Source organism: Phoxinus phoxinus, assembly GCF_949152265.1.
Source record: "Phoxinus phoxinus genome assembly, chromosome: 8".
Lineage (NCBI taxonomy): Eukaryota > Metazoa > Chordata > Actinopteri > Cypriniformes > Leuciscidae > Phoxinus > Phoxinus phoxinus.
The window spans coordinates 37,857,866-37,880,365 of NC_136883.1; the positions used below are offsets into that span (position 1 = coordinate 37,857,866).

The 22,500-nt window shown below is 38.8% G+C and overlaps 1 protein-coding gene across 4 annotated transcripts in view; it reads left to right on the forward strand.

Annotated features, from left to right (window-relative positions):
- Window positions 1–22,500, forward strand: part of secisbp2l (SECIS binding protein 2-like) — a 70,491-nt gene that overhangs the window by 35,175 nt on the left and 12,816 nt on the right. For 2 of the 4 annotated variants that reach the window (XM_079620192.1, XM_079620193.1), the window contains 7 exons: window positions 15,891–16,057; window positions 18,005–18,311; window positions 19,164–19,296; window positions 19,911–20,137; window positions 20,930–20,954; window positions 21,281–21,375; window positions 21,794–21,895. In XM_079620192.1, the coding sequence (XP_079476318.1) occupies window positions 15,963–16,057; window positions 18,005–18,311; window positions 19,164–19,296; window positions 19,911–20,137; window positions 20,930–20,954; window positions 21,281–21,375; window positions 21,794–21,895 (984 nt within the window). In that variant the 5' untranslated portion in view covers window positions 15,891–15,962. Of the gene's footprint in view, window positions 1–6,479; window positions 6,678–15,127; window positions 15,325–15,890; window positions 16,058–18,004; window positions 18,312–19,163; window positions 19,297–19,910; window positions 20,138–20,929; window positions 20,955–21,280; window positions 21,376–21,793; window positions 21,896–22,500 lie in introns of those variants that run through there. The other 2 variants (XM_079620194.1, XM_079620191.1) reach the window with 2 other exon arrangements.

The window sequence follows — 22,500 nt, forward strand, 5'->3', positions numbered from 1 at the left end:
CTCTCGGCCACACAGATTGTGCCCCCCCCACCTCTGGTAAACACGACTGATTATCCGACAGTAAATCTGGATCTTTTGTCGGGGCGGGAAACAGTCCCGGAGGATCACAGCTTTACTCAGGAGTGTGTGTGTGTGTGTGTGTGTGTGTGTGTGTGTGTGTGTGTGTGTGTGGTGTGTGTGTGTGTGTGTGTGTGGTGTGTGTGTGTGTTACTCACTAGAGATTCATTAGAGCTTGGCCGAGAACTCTGTTGGCAAAGACTTCAAAATCCACTGTGTCCATATAATAGGTTTTATGCTTTTACTTGCATAATCATATTGTTGCATGTCTCATAACTCATATTACATCAGATTTTACACCTGCACACAATCCAGGAATCAAAGAGTGTGTGTGGTGTGTGTGTGTGTGTGTGTTGTGTGTGTGTGTGTGTGTGTGTGTGTGTGTGTGTGTGTGTGTGTGTCAGAGGTGAACAACAGTTTACGGTCTCCATGGTCCATGTTTTATGCATGTCAGACGAGGAGCTGTAATTCATGGGATAATATTTACTTTAGACGGTCGGGATGGATATGATGATCTTATTGTTCCAGGACTGATGTTTTCCTCACAGAGACATGAAGGTGAACATCTGTATCTGGTGAACATCACACACACACACACACACTCGGAGGATGTTCCTGCAGATGATCAGTGTCATTCTGGTGATCTGAGGAGAAAAGCTTGTTACTTTCTTCTTTATTTAACTGTGTGTCAGACTAAAGGAGATGTGGAGATGTTCTAGAAACGTTTTGCTGGCGTTCCCGTTACGTTATGAAATCATTACTTCTAAATAATCCCAGAAATTCCAGTTTTTTAAATGTAAAAAAAAAAAAAAATCTTGGTTATTTGAATGTTAGATAAAACGGTAACACTTTACAATAATGTTCATTAGTTAACATTTGTAACATGAACTAAAAATAAACAATACTTCTAACATTTATTAATCTTAGTTAATGTTAATTTTCAACATTTATACGCTACTAAAACATTATATTTGTTAACATTAGTTAATGCTCTGAACTAACATGATCAACAATGAACAACTGTATTATTAATAACTAACAAAGATTAATAACAAAAGATTTGCTCATTGTTAGTTCATGTTAATAATAACTACCTTATTGTAAAGTTTGTTTGTTTTTTGGTTTTATTAAACTCACTTATTTACAAAACATAATTTACACAATTTTCTCTCGTTGGGAGACTTATGTGCAGAACATGTATTTATTTTTTTTATCAAATTTGTTCTAGTTAATTGTGCACTCTTAAAAATGCTGGGTTGTTTCAACCCAATTTTGGGTCAAATATGGACAAACTCAAACGTTGGGTTAAAAATGTAATTTAAACATTTAACCCAACGGCTGGGTTTGTGCATATTTGACCCAAAATTGGGTTGAAACAACCCAGCATTTTTAAGAGTGCACAATTAACTAGAACAAATTTGATAAAGAAAATAAATACAAATTAAATTAAAATAGAATAAATTAAGCAAAGGCACTTCAGTCCATAAGGCATGTCAAAGTTATTCACATATATTGTCCTCAGTCTTCATATTTTAAAATAAAGGGTTAGTTTGGGTTGTAAAGTGTTACCGATTAAAACATTAATAGAATAAAATTATTGTTTTTTTATTCATTATTCTGAATGTTCTCTGGGTTAAAAAGGTAGTAAAGGGTTAATTCACTCAAAACATTTTTAACTATCCCATAATTAGCCATCCTAGGTGTGTATGACTTTCTTCTGTCAGCCGAACACATCAGATTTATATTAAACAATATCCTGGCTCTCCCAGCTTTATAATGGAAGATGAAATTTTGAAGCCCATAAAAGTGCATCAATCCATCATAACGGTAATCCACACACTCCTCCAGGGGTTAATAAAGGCCTCCTGAAGCGAAGCCATGCTTTTAGTTTTAATATAAAAGCAATAGCAGTTTATGAGAGATGGTGTGTTGATGGATATGTCCTGGAAGCGTCAGATTCTCCTCATATCTCTTCTCAGTTGAACAGTTGGAATAACAATAGAGATCATAAGACATCAATAATAATGCATGCGAAATAGGATGGAAGGTCTGTCCCAGAAATGTGCTGTGTGTGTGTGTGTGGCCTCCTCGCATGTTGTGGTTGCGTGCGAGACTCCAGCGACGCGCGTGCTCTCGGGGCGTCTGGGGTTTGCTGTGTAATAAAACAACCCCGTGGACTTAAATTAGTGTATAAAAGAAGAATCACGCGCAAGCCTTGTAAAAGTGAAAACACAACCTGTGTAGTCACGCATGCCGTTACGGTGGCCGGGGGGTGAGGGGGTTTGCGCGCGCGCCCCTCCGTGAGATCTAAAACTCTACGCACTTTTTTTTAACCCCATAAAATTACACGCGCGCAGAGCAGCGGCGAAGTGCGCGCCAAAAACACTCTTCGCGGGAGATCGCGTGAAAGATTGAGCGAGTGTCAGAAACATGTTTACATTTATGCTCATTAGCGGAGGCGTAAAAGATTTCATTGGCAAGATGACATTAAACGGGTGATAAAGTCTTAGTTAGACGTGTTTGACAGCAGCATAAAAATATGCTTTGGCAAATCACAATTATGACATAAAAAGTTGTAATTATGACACAGCCTCATTCGCTACATAATACTTTCTCAGTCATAATTATGAATTCTTGTTGTAGTTTTTGAGTCATAATTTCATCTTGTCATAATAATGTCATAATTATTATTTTTTGTCATAATTTCTACACTGTAAAAAAATATTTTCATGATTTGTTATCACAACTTTTTATCTTTTGTCAAATCAACTTCGATAACGAATGTGTGAAGATAACACTATTTTGAGTTTCTGTTTATTAAACCATTCTTCTTCATCGTATTAACTCAACATTTTTAATTACAACAAACTCAAATTTTAAGGTAACAATGTAACTTGCTTTTTTTAAGTTAAACCAATTTTTTTTTTTACAGTATAATGTAATAATTATGTTTTTTTTTCCTCTTATGGGGCAGAAATGGACTTCATATTATAAAATATGCACACTTATAGCCTACTATGCACTAGAAGCTGTGTATAGGCTACACAAAAAAATGCTGGGTTGTTTCAACCCAATTTTGGGTCAAATATGGACAAACCCAGCCGTTGGGTTAAATTTTTAAATTACATTTTTAAACCCAATGTTTGGGTTTGTCCATATTTGACCCAAAATTGGGTTGAAACAACCCAGCATTTTTTTAGAGTGGCAGCTTGGAAACAGTAAGCCAATAAAATAATGTCTTAATAATATGTAACAATTACAGTATATGATCAATAAGTTATGACAAACATATGTTTTTACATTGCTTTAACTTTAAAATAAGTTTAGGCATTTTTTAACTTTTTTTATAAGTTTTACAAGATTCGACTTTATTTATTTAGATTTTGAGTGTATTTAAAAAAAGGTGTAGGCAATTTTTTACAGTGCATTGATGCATATTGATTGAGTTTGCGCATATGTGTAAGAACAGAGTTTATAAAGTAAAGAGAGAACGTGTCGATCAACTCCAGTTCCTTTGCGCAAGGGCTTCTGGGTAATATTACTTTATTTGCATTATTATTGATAATCTTCCAGACCGCAAACAAGCAGACACCTCGACTTCATCCGACTATTCTCGAAGTAGTCTGCATGATGTGGGACGCACTGGTTCCTGCTCCATCTGGCAATGAGAAAGAGTTCCTCGTTTGTTTACTCACAGCCACCAGTGTTTCATTAATGATGTGTGTGTGTGTGTGTGTGTGTGTGTTAATGACACAGCGAGTCCTCTAATGAGCACACACAGGTGAGCGGCTTTATCACTTGCAGGTTTCCAGGTCATTATGTTGAGAAAGGCGAGCAAATAAGTTTGAGATTCATGAGTTTGTCACGATAGAATGGAAAACAACAGCGCCACCTTCAGGTGAATGTAAGAGTGGTCTGGTTTTCCATTGATAGGGGGACATGAACTGAAGTGAGGATATTAATAATATTATTCATATATAGCCCATTTATAGCTGCTATGATCAAAGTGCTTTACAAAATAATAATGAAAACAACAAACAAAAGAGCTTTAGGCTACATAATATTAACCCTTTAAGCGCACCACCTTTTTCAATAGACATGAAAATGCACATTCCGAACTTAAATGTTTGTAATTCAAGAATGCTTTGGAATATAGATGTCAGATTGGTCTTGTTTTAAAGAAGACATTTGGCAGATTTTTGTAGAAGTGAAATAAATTAAGAAAGTTAAACAGAAAAAGAGTTATAGAAGTTTGAGTTTATGAAAATGTACAATGTTAAAAAATTAATTATTCATATTTTAGCTATATAAAATATATATTTTCAAAACCTGGTGGACTCTAAAAATGCACAAAAATCAAAGTCAAAAATCTGAACAAGTTGTGTTTCAAATGTTAGGTTGATATCTTTTGAAATGAGCGTTCAGTGAGATGTAGTTTGTGCGCAGTACCACACTTCTCCACTAGTGGACATCACTGCACATATAAGGGCGCCTCCATTTCCATATGTGGTTTGAGTCTGAACCATTATTTTTACAATTATCATACAATTTATGAAGTAGACATCCTATTCAGAAGTAGTGTTGGAAGTTTGGCAGATTTTGAAATGAACTCAACCTCTAAGAAACACAGAAGATCACGTATGTGCATTATAGCTCGCTGCACATCACTAATGCTGAATCTATTATTGTTTTCTTTATATTTAAAACATTTTCAGACCTTTTTTTCTAAAAGAATGGAACGGATGCTATCTTTTGAACTCTTGGCATGAAAACAAACTGAGGTTTCTACCATTCTTTCATGATTTTTCATGTTCATCACTATTTCAAAATAAAGGTCTGAACACGCCTGAGGAGGATGAACATATTCTTGATGCAAATTGATAAATTACGGCTCCTCTGTTTTTATTTTGAAAATCAGTCAAATATGTAAACTAGAGATTGTAAGCTTTCAAATGATATATAGTTAGTCAAGATTAGTTTAGGTTTAGTATAGGATATTACTGTTTTACATATGTAATGGCTTATGCCAATATAAGGGGTTAAATCAAGTGTAATAACGCAAATACTCCATAGAACAAAAAATATAATAATAATAATAATAATACGCTAAACGGTTCACACCAATGTTAAAGCAAAAACTATATGAAATGATGTGATTGCACGCAGATTGATTTAAGATTAATCTTACGCCATCTAGAGTTTCATGACAAAACTTTAGCTTGAATAATGCACAGAGATTTCATGAGTTAATATATGAGTTGGGTCAGTATATGATATTCATATGCAATAACTAAATTAACTAATTAACTAATTTCTGTTTATTCAGTGTATCGGTCACTGCAGTAAATGTGTACATCACACCAAAAGTTAACAGACTGAACAATACAATGTTTATAGCCCACATGTCAATTTATACACACAATAATTATTTTTTTATATTAAAATACAATTATGGATGGCATGTTGTATTACAGATTGCATATCATGAATTAATTAATTTGTGCATCTTGTTTAATTGACAGATATTTGGCAGATATTAATTATTACAGTGTTGTTGTATACTATGTACTTCGGCTTGCAGTGTGTAAGTGTACACTAGTGTCCGGGCCATCAGATAATAACACAATCCCTGTAGTTTATCACTGTAAACGTGTGTAACTCAACGGCTGGGTTATGTTTTCTGTGCCAGGATTATTCGGGTTGTTTTGAAGGATACTGAGAACGGTATTGTTTTGTGGGTTAAAAATAGAGCATGAATTCACAGAAACACAATGACATCATTAATTTTGGGAAAACACACAAAAAAACAAATCTGAGCTTTACAATACTGGGTGCCTCAGCTTCAGCGTCTATTTATAGTGTAGGGGGCGGAGCTTCAGATTCTAGAGAGCAGTTTGATTGGACAGAAACTCTGACGAGCAGCTGAAGTGCAGAGTGATGATGAGTGATGGAAGTGAGTGCCTGTAAGTTTTGCACTTATATCTTCAAAACATATTCATAAAAAATAATAATTTACATTTTTTCATGTGTTGCTTTGGTGTTGGTGATAATGGAATCACAGGCCTGATTATTGTCTTTGTTTATATAAATCATATTGGAACAGCAACTTTATGTCAATTTGAAATCGTCATAACTGATGACAACAACATCTCGGTTGCTGTTAAATTTGATATACACAAATCTAAATATCTGAAAGTGAAACCTAAGTTCTGTATATTTTACAATGATATCTTTCTTATTTTTGTTCTTTTCTTCTTCTTTTCTGTAATGCACTTTTGCACCTGATCCTACTGTCATAGTGTAATTATATATTTTTTGTTGCCATATGACATTGTTCAATAAAAAAAAATGTTTTTTTTTTAGCTGTTGCTGTTATTTCTGCGCATGCGTAAGTTGTTTCCTGCTCTCACGCGCCCCCTAAGGGCAGCTTGACCGAATTACAGAAACGCACGTCCCTACTGACCCTCCGCGGCTTCCGTCCCAGATGAGTGTCAGTCAATCAGTCAGTGACGGACATCAGAACCGGAGCACCGGGTCATGTCTCCGTTAACGGCCTCCTGACAGCAGCTCGCGGCTCGGTTCCGGTGTCGGTGTGCGAGATGGACACTGGCGAGAGAAAGGTAACTCGATTTATCGAAACACGAACGCGATTAACACCCGCTGGCCTCACATTAGCTTTAGCATTAGCAGCGCTCACGAGATTAAAGTCCAAAACGGCATAATGACGGATTATTATTGTGACCAAACACTCACGTGTGTGTGAAATATGCGTTGATTTGTGTTCGTGTGTGTGTTAGTTGTGTATATCAGAGCTGACGCGATGCTGAGAGCGAAGGGACGCGTCAAAACAATGACGCCCCTGTTATAATCAATGAAACTAATCCAGATCTATAACAGTAATTAATGAAATATCAATGAACATGGCGATTATTACCAGAGCTCAATAGTCGCGTAGCGTTTGTGTGAATATATATATAATTATTTATTACAGTACCGTGGTAATACTCTGATGATTTTTAAAGTAATTCGGAGAACCGAGTAAATAAATATTATGGCACATCAAGACGGGAATGATTTATTACTACGGTATACGTCAAAGTACCATAGTACCAGCACTGTACTGTAGTCTCCCGTCAGGAACCGTGGTTATTGTCCACCACACACATCTGCTTTATGAAGGTTGAAATGTGAGTGATTGACACTCGTAGAAACAATAACATACTGTGTTTGGATCAAGTAAACATTCATAATAACAACAGATTTGATGTGATTAATAGTTTATTTTCTGTTTATAATACTGAGGTGATTAATGTTCGTGAGTGATACTACTGTGACTGATGTTATTTTGCGTAGTTTTATATGATTTAGTTAGAAGTGATATAATATGACTGTGATATTACATGACTGATCGACTGTGATATTACATGACTGATCGACTGTGATATTACATGACTGATCGACTGTACGACTGTTATATTACATGACTGATCGACTGTGATATAATATGACTGTGATATTACATGACTGATCGACTGTGATATTACATGACTGATCGAATGTACGACTGTTATATTACATGACTGTGATATTACATGACTGATCGACTGTACGACTGTTATATTACATGACTGATCGACTGTGATATTACATGACTGATCGACTGTACGACTGTTATATTACATGACTGTGATATTACATGACTGATCGACTGTACGACTGTTATATTACATGACTGATCGACTGTACGACTGTTATATTACATGACTGATCGACTGTACGACTGTTATATTACATGACTGTGATATTACATGACTGATCGACTGTACGACTGTTATATTACATGACTGTGATATTACATGACTGATCGACTGTACGACTGTTATATTACACGACTGTGATATTACATGACTGATCGACTGTACGACTGTTATATTACATGACTGATCGACTGTACGACTGTTATATTACATGACTGATCGACTGTACGACTGTTATATTACATGACTGTGATATTACATGACTGATCGACTGTACGACTGTGATATTACATGACTGATCGACTGTACGACTGTGATATTACATGACTGATCGACTGTACGACTGTTATATTACACGACTGTGATATTACATGACTGATCGACTGTACGACTGTGATATTACATGACTGATCGACTGTACGACTGTTATATTACACGACTGTGATATTACATGACTGATCGACTGTACGACTGTGATATTACATGACTGATCGACTGTACGACTGTTATATTACACGACTGTGATATTACATGACTGATCGACTGTGATATTACATGACTGATCGACTGTGATATTACATGACTGATCGACTGTTATATTACATGACTGATCGACTGTGATATTACATGACTGATCGACTGTGATATTACATGACTGATCGACTGTGATATTACATGACTGATCGACTGTGATATTACATGACTGATCGACTGTTATATTACATGACTGATCGACTGTGATATTACATGACTGATCGACTGTACGACTGTTATATTACATGACTGATCGACTGTACGACTGTTATATTACATGACTGTGATATTACATGACTGATCGACTGTACGACTGTTATATTACATGACTGATCGACTGTACGACTGTTATATTACACGACTGTGATATTACATGACTGATCGACTGTGATATTACATGACTGATCGACTGTGATATTACATGACTGATCGACTGTTATATTACATGACTGATCGACTGTGATATTACATGACTGATCGACTGTGATATTACATGACTGATCGACTGTGATATTACATGACTGATCGACTGTGATATTACATGACTGATCGACTGTTATATTACATGACTGATCGACTGTGATATTACATGACTGATCGACTGTGATATTACATGACTGATCGACTGTTATATTACATGACTGATCGACTGTTATATTACATGACTGATCGACTGTGATATTACATGACTGATCGACTGTTATATTACATGACTGATCGACTGTGATATTACATGACTGATCGACTGTGATATTACATGACTGATCGACTGTGATATTACATGACTGATCGACTGTTATATTACATGACTGATCGACTGTGATATTACATGACTGATCGACTGTTGTATTACATGACTGACCGACTGTTATATTACATGACTGATCGACTGTTATATTACATGACTGATCGACTGTGATATTACATGACTGATCGTAGGGCTGGGCGATATGGCCAAAAAAAAATATCACGATATTTTTTTTTATATCAGTCGATATCGATAATTATCGATAAATGTCAAATCTTTATTTATTTCAAGTTTAAAGACAGATTTTTACTCCTAAGTGAAAGCTGTAGAAACCAGAGCGTTGTGTTTTTAAACTACTCTTTATTGTCAGAAAATATCATGACAAACACAAATCCGAGGTAGAACATTCAAACATTTGTCATTTTTCCTTAACAAAATAAATATCTTTATTTCAGTAGTATTAGCTTGAGTTAGGATGCAGATTTAACAATTTATGTTCATTAACAAAAACAGTAACATCTGTTAAAAAAAGTAACAACATTATTTTTTGGTAAAATGTAATATTCTTTAGTTTTATTTAAATTAATCATTGGTCATCCAGCATCATGCATTTAGATCATGATAACCACAGATAAAATGTAACTTTATGGTTTCTATGGTATTTATGAAACCCAGTACAGCCTAAATACATTATTAAAAACTGTAATTATATTCCATTAGTCCTTTAATACATTGTCTACATTAATAATATTATACAATTCAATATATATATATATATATATATATATATATATATATATCCCACGCACATTTCATGGTGCAGTTAATATTACTAGGCTAACGTTACAGTAACGTTAAATCCGTGGTAAATGATGATGGGAATGTGTCGACGGAGAAGCTTCTGACTGTATCGCTGCGCAGTGTTTCTCATGTTCGTCAGCGCTGTTTCATCTGCCTTTAAACTGGTTTAAATCACTGAGACATTTGTGTTCTTCACTGAATTCAAGCGCTTCTCACTGGATCTCCTGACCGAGACCGATCAGAGTAAACGCGTCTGCTCTAGTGAACTCGCGCTGCGCTGCCGTTTGGACTTTGAGCCGAGCGGATAAACGGTCCGTGTGGCGCGCGCGGTTCAAATGAGATTCGTTCCGCTTTTGGCGCAAAAACATTATCGAACATTTATCGAACTCTTGATATCGTTTTATCGAGAAAAATGATATCGCGATAATTATCGTTATCGTTTTATCGCCCAGCCCTAACTGATCGACTGTGATATTACATGACTGATCGACTGTGATATTACATGACTGATCGACTGTGATATTACATGACTGATCGACTGTGATATTACATGACTGACCGACTGTGATATTACATGACTGATCGACTGTAATATTACATGACTGATCGACTGTTATATTACATGACTGATCGACTGTTATATTACATGACTGATCGACTGTGATATTACATGACTGATCGACTGTGATATTACATGACTGATCGACTGTTATATTACATGACTGATCGACTGTGATATTACATGACTGATCGACTGTTGTATTACATGACTGACCGACTGTGATATTACATGACTGACCGACTGTGATATTACATGACTGATCGACTGTTATATTACATGACTGATCGACTGTACGACTGTTATATTACATGACTGATCGACTGTTATATTACATGACTGATCGACTGTGATATTACATGACTGATCGACTGTGATATTACATGACTGATCGACTGTGATATTACATGACTGATCGACTGTGATATTACATGACTGATCGACTGTTATATTACATGACTGATCGACTGTGATATTACATGACTGATCGACTGTGATATTACATGACTGATCGACTGTGATATTACATGACTGACCGACTGTGATATTACATGACTGATCGACTGTTATATTACATGACTGATCGACTGATCGACTGTGATATTACATGACTGATCGACTGTGATATTACATGACTGATCGACTGTGATATTACATGACTGATCGACTGTTATATTACATGACTGATCGACTGTTATATTACATGACTGATCGACTGTTATATTACATGACTGATCGACTGATATTACATGACTGATCGACTGTGATATTACATGACTGATCGACTGTTATATTACATGACTGATCGACTGTGATATTACATGACTGATCGACTGTGATATTACATGACTGATCGACTGTGATATTACATGACTGATCGACTGTTATATTACATGACTGATCGACTGTGATATTACATGACTGATCGACTGTGATATTACATGACTGATCGACTGTTATATTACATGACTGATCGACTGTGATATTACATGACTGATCGACTGATATTTCATGACTGATCGACTGTGATATTACATGACTGATCGACTGATATTACATGACTGATCGACTGTTATATTACATGACTGATCGACTGTGATATTACATGACTGATCGACTGTGATATTACATGACTGATCGACTGTGATATTACATGACTGATCGACTGTGATATTACATGACTGATCGACTGTGATATTACATGACTGATCGACTGTGATATTACATGACTGATCGACTGTGATATTACATGACTGATCGACTGTGATATTACATGACTGATCGACTGTGATATTACATGACTGATCGACTGTTATATTACATGACTGATCGACTGTGATCTTACATGACTGATCGACTGTGATCTTACATGACTGATCGACTGTTATATTACATGACTGATCGACTGTGATCTTACATGACTGATCGACTGTTATATTACATGACTGATCGACTGATATTACATGACTGATCGACTGATATTACATGACTGATCGACTGTGATATTACATGACTGATCGACTGATATTACATGACTGATCGACTGTTATATTACATGACTGATCGACTGTGATATTACATGACTGATCGACTGTGATATTACATGACTGATCGACTGTGATATTACATGACTGATCGACTGTTATATTACATGACTGATCGACTGTGATATTACATGACTGATCGACTGTGATATTACATGACTGATCGACTGTGATATTACATGACTGATCGACTGTTATATTACATGACTGATCGACTGTGATCTTACATGACTGATCGACTGTGATATTACATGACTGATCGACTGTTATATTACATGACTGATCGACTGTGATATTACATGACTGATCGACTGTGATATTACATGACTGATCGACTGTGATATTACATGACTGATCGACTGTGATATTACATGACTGATCGACTGTTATATTACATGACTGATCGACTGTGATCTTACATGACTGATCGACTGTGATATTACATGACTGATCGACTGTTATATTACATGACTGTACGACTGTGATATTACATGACTGATCGACTGTGATATTACATGACTGATCGACTGTGATATTACATGACTGATCGACTGTGATATTACATGACTGATCGACTGTTATATTACATGACTGATCGACTGTGATATTACATGACTGATCGACTGTGATCTTACATGACTGATCGACTGTGATCTTACATGACTGATCGACTGTTATATTACATGACTGATCGACTGATATTACATGACTGACTGTACAGTTACTGTGATATTACTGTGAGTTGGGTTATCTCTGTTTATTTGGTCTAGATTGGAGTTTTGTGTGTGTGTGTGACTGTGTGTGTGTGTGTTGCTGGTTTCTGCAGACACCGATCGCATCTGATCTGTCAGGTTTTTCTGCATTGATCAGATTCCTCGCGCGCCTGAGATGTTCCTGTCTGTCAGTTTATGTGCATTTCTCCTCGTGTTCCTGCTCAAGTCTGTCCTATCAGAGCGTCTCCGGATGTTTCTCAGAACGGTGTCACGTGTGTTTGTGTTCTCAGAGCGATGCTGTCGGGTCCTGTTGGAGATTGACCCACATTTTCTCAAAAACTCCACGTCCAAAATTAGAAAAGTTTTTAATTTGACAATTTTTTGGAGTGATTACCTTAATGTATTTGTAATGCAAAACCACTTGTTCTTTATTTTGTTTGTTATTTTACTTGGTTTAATCTCAGTGGCCGGCTTTGTGGCGCTCAACACATATTTATATGGACGTTTACAGAAACCTCAGTATTAGTTCATGATGATCTGAGCTTTTCCAACCAAAACTGATCTCTAAAGCACATTTCAGTGAAATTTCATAAAAAAAGTTTGTTTACATAATAGTGTGTACTGTATAATTATACAGTGTATATAAAAATGTTTTATATATATGTATAATATATATATATATAAATATATAATATCAATTATGTATTAAAAATATATATATATATGCAGTATATAGCCTACATGCAAATATTTCTTAAATATATACATGCAATTATACACAGTACACGCATATATTATGTAAACACAAACTTTTAATCCCGTTTAATCGCTGCCCAGCGCTGAAATGTGCTTTAGAGATCAGTTTTGGTTGGAAGAGCTCAGATCATCATGAACTAATACTGAGGTTTCTGTAAACATCCATATAAATATGTGTTGAGCGCCACAAAGCCGGCCAAAGTACAACATCTTTACAACCAAAATACATGGAGGGGGACACAGTCAAACCACCTTTATTTCCACAGCTCTTTATACGATACAGATTGTTTAAAAAAAGCAATAATAAACAGGAAAATAATGATAATCAATTAAGCAAAATTTATCAAATATGAGACAAACTCTGTTGTAAAATTGTCTAAAAAAGACTATAGAAACTCTCTCTCTCTGTCTCTCTCTCTCTCTCTCTCCTGTCTTTCTTCAGCACAAAAAGCCTCTGTTTTCAGCACACAGTCTCTTGACACAGAAATGCTGAAAAGACAAAAGCGCCCCTCGTCGCCCTCATTAGTTCAGCCCACATTGAGCAGACGCCGCTTCACGTTCATGAATCTCCTGCCATTCAGGAGCTCTGCGTGTTCTCTGCCAGGGTGATCCACACATCTAGCACGTTTAAAGGGATAGTCCACCCAAAAGTCATCATTTACTTGCTCACATCGTTCCAAACCGGTGTGATTTTCAAAGAGAGTAAATGGGGTCCAATGTTGTATGATTCCCACTGTTCTTCAACATGTGGTCTTGTCTTGATCTGTACTTGATAGTGTAATCTGTCCAAACATGCTTGTGTAATTAGCTTAACGTCGGCCGCCGTCCTCACTTTAATCCCTGATGTGACGCCCGCTTGTCTTGATCACTTACGCTCTAACTGTCACGTGATATTGAGACAAATCAATTCCGAAATATCATGATGTTAATGTTTATCATTAATGCTTTGTTGTCACGTTGAGGGATAGTTTACATTTGGAGATTTGATTGGCAGCGTGGACTGATGTTACTGTCGGTGATCTGATTGGACGAGAGAGCAGATGGTGTGTGTGACATCACAATCGGAAGAGTGTACAGAGCTCCGCCCACCACCTACAGACGAACAATTGCTGCTATATACTATAACACACACTCCATTCACAAACACACACACACACACACACACACACACACACACACAGCCGAGGAGACAGACGCTCTCATCAGGGCCGTAAAACACAGAGAAGTGACATTGTATGAGGATGATGGAGAAACACACAGAAATTAGCTTCGGTTAAACAGGTTCACCCTATCAGTTCATTCCCTAATTTACAGACGTGCGTCTGTGGAGGGAAGAGTCGCTGTGCGCGGGAGCAGAATAGGAATGACACATGCGTCGGTGTTCAAAGTCAACTGTGTTAAAAGTGATAACCTTGTTGGTGCTGAGCATACAAACATGCATTAATACCAAAAAACTGTAGCCAGAAAAATCATAACCCAGAACCAGTCAAATAGTGAGAACCGTACACCATTTACAGCTCGAGTGTCATCCGACCGGGATCACGGTGGTTTTCCTGAGATGTAGAGATGGTGTGATGATGATGATGAGGAAGTGTTGGTACAGCGTGTGCCTGACCCATTTAATCATTGACTCTTCCTGCTTGGGGACATGATTATAGGAATGATGTCGAGCTTCTCTGCAGGAAGTGTTTTCACCTGAGAACGTGTGGAATGTGATGACATCACGGTCACATGACCTGTTCTCGCTCCAGATTCCTTGAGCTGCTCGGACAGAGATGTCACTTCTGTCATTTACTCTCCTGTGTGATGTTTAGATCATTTGATCGTCGACTGCGTGCTTCAGACATGCTAAACTGTAAGACATGTGACCGACGTGTGTGTGTGTGTGTGTGTGTGTGTGTGTGTGTGTGTGTGTGTGTGTGTGCTGACACCTGGCTCATCTCTAATTCAGAATGACGTACTATCATACTATTTCTTTCTGCAGTAAAAAGATATTGTATTAGTAGTTATGGTAGTATGCTGTGCTCCGACACACACACACACACACACACACACACACACACACACACACACACACACACACACACACACAGACACACACACTAACCCTATCTTTTGTTACCAGTTCTTTGCATCAAACTGCATAAAATATGATGCTGTAGTGCATGTGATTATATTTGTCTTATAAATACTACTTACATTTTTTTAACAGACCGTCATTTTAGTTCATCACTTTGAACTAACCGTGCTATGCTTGCTGTGTTCATGTTTGCTCTTGTGGGCTCAGGAGAAAAGCGGGATCAAGTAAAAAATGGAATAAAACGTACATATAACTAACAGTTCAATGGTAGTAAATGCAGTTTTTAGCCCTGTAATGCAGCGTTATGTGTCTAAATACACGAGTGTGTGTGTGTGTTTCAGGATGTGAAGCTCTCTGCTGAAGTGGAACCGTTTATCCCTCAGAAGAAAGGTGTTGAATCTTCATTATTACCCATGAGTCTGTGCGGCGAGGGTGGAGCTGAGCCCACACAAATCCCCTCATACCTGATCACCTGCTACCCCTTCGTCCAGGAGAACCAGAGCAACAGGTACACACACACACACACACACACACACACACACACACACACACACTACCTGATCACCCGCTACCCCTTCGTACAGGAGAACCGGAGCAACACACACACACACACACACTGATCACCTGCTACCCCTTCGTCCAGGAGAACCAGAGCAACAGGTACACACACACACACACACACTAACTGATCACCCGCTACCCCTTCGTACAGGAGAACCGGAGCAACACACACACACACACACACACTGATCACCTGCTACCCCTTCGTCCAGGAGAACCAGAGCAACAGGTACACACACACACACACACACACACACTAACTGATCACCCGCTACCCCTTCGTACAGGAGAACCAGAGCAACACACACACACACACACACACTGATCACCTGCTACCCCTTCGTACAGGAGAACCAGAGCAACTCACACACACACACACACACACACACACACTGATCACCTGCTACCCCTTCGTACAGGAGAACCAGAGCAACTCACACACACACACACACACACACACACACTGATCACCTGCTACCCCTTCGTACAGGAGAACCAGAGCAACTCACACACACACACACACACACACACACACACACGTTCCTGTAATATATAGGTAGATGAACTCAATATAAAAACATTAGAAGTCTATGAAATGACCGTGTGTGTGTGTGTGTGTGTGTGTGCGTGTGCGTGTGCGTGTGTGTGTGTTATCGCCTCTATTCCCAATGGATCCTGCTTCTTTTCCTTCCTGTTCACTTTGAATTGGAGGAAGTGCACACTTTGTGTGTGTGTGTGTGTGTGTGTGTGTGTGTGTGTGTGTGTGTGTGTGTGTGTGTGTGTGTGTGTGTGTGTGTGTGTGTGTGTGTGTGTGTGTGTGTGTGTGTGTGTGTGTGTGTGTGTGTGTGTGTGTGTGTGTGTGTGTGTGTGTGTGTGTGTGTGTGTCACAGCTGAAGTGTCCTTTGTGTCACAGATGGAATTGCATAAACAGAGACTGTATTCAAACTGGTTTCCCTGTCCGCCAACAGATACTAGTCCGCCCCGAACCCCCCGCCTCCCCCAGCACTCATGACTGCGTTCGCAATGCATTGACATTTACTTTTTTACTTTTCATACTCAAGTACTTTTAAAAACAAGTACTTCTGGTAAAAGTTGAAAAGAAAAAGTACATGCACTGCGTTAGAATAAACTGGGAAGGGCCACAGCACTTGCATATTGTTAGTTTCACTGCTTCTATTGTTCTCCTTCGTAAGTCGCTTTGGATAAAAGCATCTGCTAAATGAATACATGTAAATGTACTGGCGTAATATTGACCAGCAGTATCTGTACTTTCACTCAAGTAAGGAAGTTGTGGACTTTCTCACAGGTTTTTGTTGAACACCGTTATGAGAGATGTTGAAACATGATGTCTTTATGTTGTGTAATAGTGTTTTTGTCTTGTTATTAATGTCTTCGTTTTTGCATGTGACCCTGGATCACAAACCCAGTCTGGAGCCGCACGGGTATATCTGTGGCAATAGCAACTATACATTGTACGGGTCACAATTATACATTTTTCTTTTATGCCAAAAATCATGAGGATATTAAGATCATGTTCCATGAAGATATTTAGTAAATGTCCTGCCGTAAATATATAAAACATGTATTTGTGTGAGTGAATGCAGCACAATCGTGAACATAAATGTACAACTTTTAAAGGAGATTTTCTCAATGTTTACATTTTTTTGCTCCTCAGATTCCAGATTTTCAATAGTTGTGTCTCGACCAAATATTGTCCTATCCTAACACACCACACATCAGTGGAGAGATTATTTATTCAGATGATGTATACATCCCAATTTTTAAAAAAATTACCCATGTGACTGGTTGTGTGGTCCAGGGTCACATATGCTTTATTGCTCAACTATCTGTTTTGATTGTGCTTTATGAATAAACCAGCTTGCCTTGCCTTCAGTCGACAGCTGCCCATGTATAACGGAGGAGATCAGCGCTGGCAGCAGCTCAACCCGAGCCCCGGCGGGCCGTACCTGGCGTACCCGATCCTGTCGTCCCCTCAGCCTCCCGTCACCAGCGATTACGCCACGTACTACCACGCCATCATGCCCACGCCCTGCCCGCCTGTCATGGGCTTCTACCAGCCCTTCCCGGGGCCGTTTGCGGGACCCGTGCCGGCCGGCGTGTTGAACCCCGTGTCCGACTGCAGCGAGAGACCGTCACCACAGAGGGGGAGAGGCGTCCCACGAACACCTGTACTGCACAAGGTATGAGATGAGCCCTGAACACACACACACACACACACACACACACACACACACGAGAGATGTGACTGCTGATCCACTGTGCAATATTGACAAAAATCTAATTCTAAAATATCGAAAATACAGAAGTTTCATCTGGTGGCATTTACACAGACTGGTTAATGAGGCTCAGAGGTACATAAATAAATATAAATGCATAAACAAATGCATAAACATGATGTTTTAAACATAAAACATTGAATATTGATATTTTGAAATTGTTAAAAAAAATAAAAAGACACTTTAAATGTGAAATTGAGCGAGTCACTGTTAATGAGTGAGTCATTGAGTTTCAAACGATTCATTCAAACGGCTGATTCATTCAGGAACGAATCATTTGACTGTCTTAATGAGTGAGTCATTGAGTTTCAAACGATTCATTCTAACGGCTGATTCTTTCAGGAACGAAGCATTTGACTGTCTTAATGAGTGAGTCATTGAATCATTCATTCAACCGGCTGATTCGTTCATTCAGTAAGGAAACACCACCGTGTATTTTTGCTCCTTATCTTGAATATTAGAGGTCTTATAAAGGCATTTTAATAGAGTAACTCTTTAATAGAGTATTGAACGTGTGCGCTCTAAATGCACAAGCACACTAGTCGATAATACTCGATAATATCAGACAGCACATCGTTAAAACAACAACCAAGATATTAGCGTAGACGATATATATCGCTACAACCAATAGGGATTTTTTTAATGGCTGACGCAGAAATTAGCAGGGCGACCCGATGGCATCAGTCGGGCAGTGTATGTGACTGTAGATTTCAGTAATTTAATCTAACCCTGATGTGTCGTTTACATCACTCACAGCAACCGATGGCTCAGCCAATAAGAGCCAAGCGTCCCGTGATGCGCAGCGTGGCGGTGCAGAAGGAAGTGTGTGCGACCGGGCCTGATGGGAGGTCCAAGACGGTGCTGTTGGTGGACGCAGCGCAGCAGACAGGTACTGACCTTTGACCTTTTATCGACTGTGCGATATTGACAAAAATAGCATATAAAATATCGGTAGCAAGTCACTGTTAATGAGTGAGTCTTTGAATCATTAATTCAAACGGCTGATTCATTCAGGAACGAATCATTTGACTGTCTTAATGAATGAGTCATTGAATCATTTATTCAAATGGCTGATTCATTCATGAACAAATCATTTGACTGTCTTAATGAGTGAGTCATTGAATCATTAATTCAAACGGCTGATTCATTCAGGAACGAATCATTTGACTGTTAATGAGTGAGTCATTGAATCATTAATTCAAACGGCTGATTCATTCAGGAACGAATCATTTGACTGTGTTAATGAGTGAGTCATTGAATCATTAATTCAAACGGCTGATTCATTCAGGAACGAAGCATTTGACTGTCTTAATGAGTGAGTCATTGAATCATTCATTCAAACGGCTGATCCATTCAGGAACGAATCATTTGACTGTCTTAATGAGTGAGTCATTGAATCATTTATTCAAACGGCTGATTCATTCAGGAACGAGTCATTTGACTGTCTTAATGAGTGAGTCATTGAATCATTCATTCAAACGTGTGTGCCGTATGTGTGTTCAGATTTCCCCGGCGAGGCGTCCGGCAGCGGGGCGGTCAGGTGTGTGTCGGATCAGGCGAGTCCTCAGCTGTGGAATAATAAAGCTCGGCGCAGGCGCACGTCGCAGCAGGAGTCGTCCAGTGAGCAGGGCGCCAGCGAGGCCGACATCGACAGTGACAGCGGATACTGCAGTCCTAAACACAACCAGGGAGCCAACAACACCTCCACCAATCAACACACACCCACGGCGGTACGCTAAACCCTGCCCTCGGGTCATTTTGAAAATTGGGTGTTCATTAGAGGGGTCCAAGACCCCAGGACTTTTATCGCACTTGAACTACAAATATTTAATGGATTTGAGGAGTTTTGTGGTTGAAATTTAAAGAGTAACAAGTCCTTCTCTCTCGGGTCAGTTTGACCCCTTTAGGAATGAATGGATGCGAGGAATGCTTCAGTAAACATAGAAAACCCTAAAAATGCTCAAAATTCTAATTAAAATGCTTAAACTTTTACCAATAAAACTACTGTATAACGTCTACATGTGTATCTGAGTGTATACTGAGAGAAACTGACTTTAGGACCCAGAGGAACAGCTCATCTGCTCCATATAGAGATATAAGGCCATCTAGAGTCATGAAATATCATCTTATATTATTATCCCACAAGAGGCAAAGACACACAATGTCAGATATTTTATGCTAAATTAAATGGGTTATGCATGAAATAGTGAGTTATTTAGAATTTTAGTTTTGAGGAATGTGCTTAAATATTATTTATTGATCAAATCTAGTCATTTTAAAGGCAAATAAGTAAATAACGAAAAATCTCCAATTTTTTTTTTAGTAAAAATACAATCAAAATGAAATAAAATAATCTTTCTGAAAAAAAAAGTATAATTTTAGGGCTCGGGTCATTTTGACCCGCGAGGGAAGGATGAAGGTTATGCTCGTCTCTGTTTCAGGTTTAATGAGGATTATATTATTACGGTTGCTGTTCTCTCATGTGTGTGTGTGTGTGTGTGTGTGTGTGTGTGTGTTTGCAGGCTGTGGACGCTGGCGTCATGACAGGTAAGATCTCTCCTTCACCTGAATTCATACCAATTACAGTTATCGTTATAATTATATATATTTTTACATATGCGTGTTGTTCACATATATCTTTATTTTTTATTTAACTTTTTTATTTTACTATCTGTGTACTGTACGCTTCTTCTGTCACCAAAACAAATTATTTTGTGTGCAAACAAAAGCTCTTTCTGTTTCTGATTTCATTGTAGTTATTGTTATAGTTATTGTTATGTTATCATTCTTGGTGTGAATGGGCCTTTAAACGTGTGTGTGTGTGTGTGTGTGTGTGTGTGTGTGTGTGTGTGTGTGTGTGTGTGTGTTCACAGCGGTCAGCTGGGGGAATGCTGTCCAGAAGCCGTGGGCCGACAGGAACACACCGTTCTTCAGAGGCAGCAGAACACCTGAGAGGAGCTACACACAGGTACTCCACCGCTCACACGACAAGTCACGTCTCCTCCATCTATACAGCGCTTTAACTGTATAGAGTGTTTCACAGCAGCTTTACAGAGATAACAGGAGATTACAGTAACAGAGAGTGTTTGGCTTTACAGCAGCTCTAGAGTAAAGTTATTGTCCAGATAAAGTTGATTCACTTCTGTTGTAAAGATCATTATATTAACTTAGGGGCCGCTTACACGACACCGTTCTAACAGAAGACACAAAATTTACTGTGTTCTGGCCGTTCATTCACACACACCAGTGTTTGGTGCTCGAGAACACACACTCTGAAACAGGTTCTGGTGCAAGTTTTGAAAAGTTTTGAAAGAAACAAAACATGAAAGCGTTTCTCCGAAACTTGTGAGTTATTCTGCATCATGTGACCCGCATGTGACCCGCAGGACTTCCAGATGAGCTTCGGATGTCGTGCAGCAGCACAGAGGAGATCCACCCCTCCAGAGACACCCAACACACACCTCACACCCGAGCCACTGTACTTTCAGGTACACACACTCGCACACACACACCTCACACCCGAGCCACTGTACTTTCAGGTACACACACACACACACACACACACACACACACACACACACACACACACTCTCTCTCACACTCTCTCACTCACACACACACACCTCACACCCGAGCCACTGTACTTTCAGGTACACACACACACTCTCTCTCTCACACTCTCTCACTCACACACACACACCTCACACCCGAGCCACTGTACTTTCAGGTACACACACACACTCTCTCTCTCACACTCTCTCACTCACACACACACACCTCACACCCGAGCCACTGTACTTTTTAGGTACACACACACACTCTCTCTCTCACACTCTCTCACTCACACACACACACCTCACACCCGAGCCACTGTACTTTCAGGTACACACACACACACACACACACACACACGCATACTCACACACACACACGCATACTCACGCACACACTCGCACTCACACACACTCTCACGCACACACTCGCACTCACACACTCGCACTCACACACATACTCTCACATACACTTTTACACACACACACACACACACACACACACACACACACACACACACACACATACTCTCACATACACT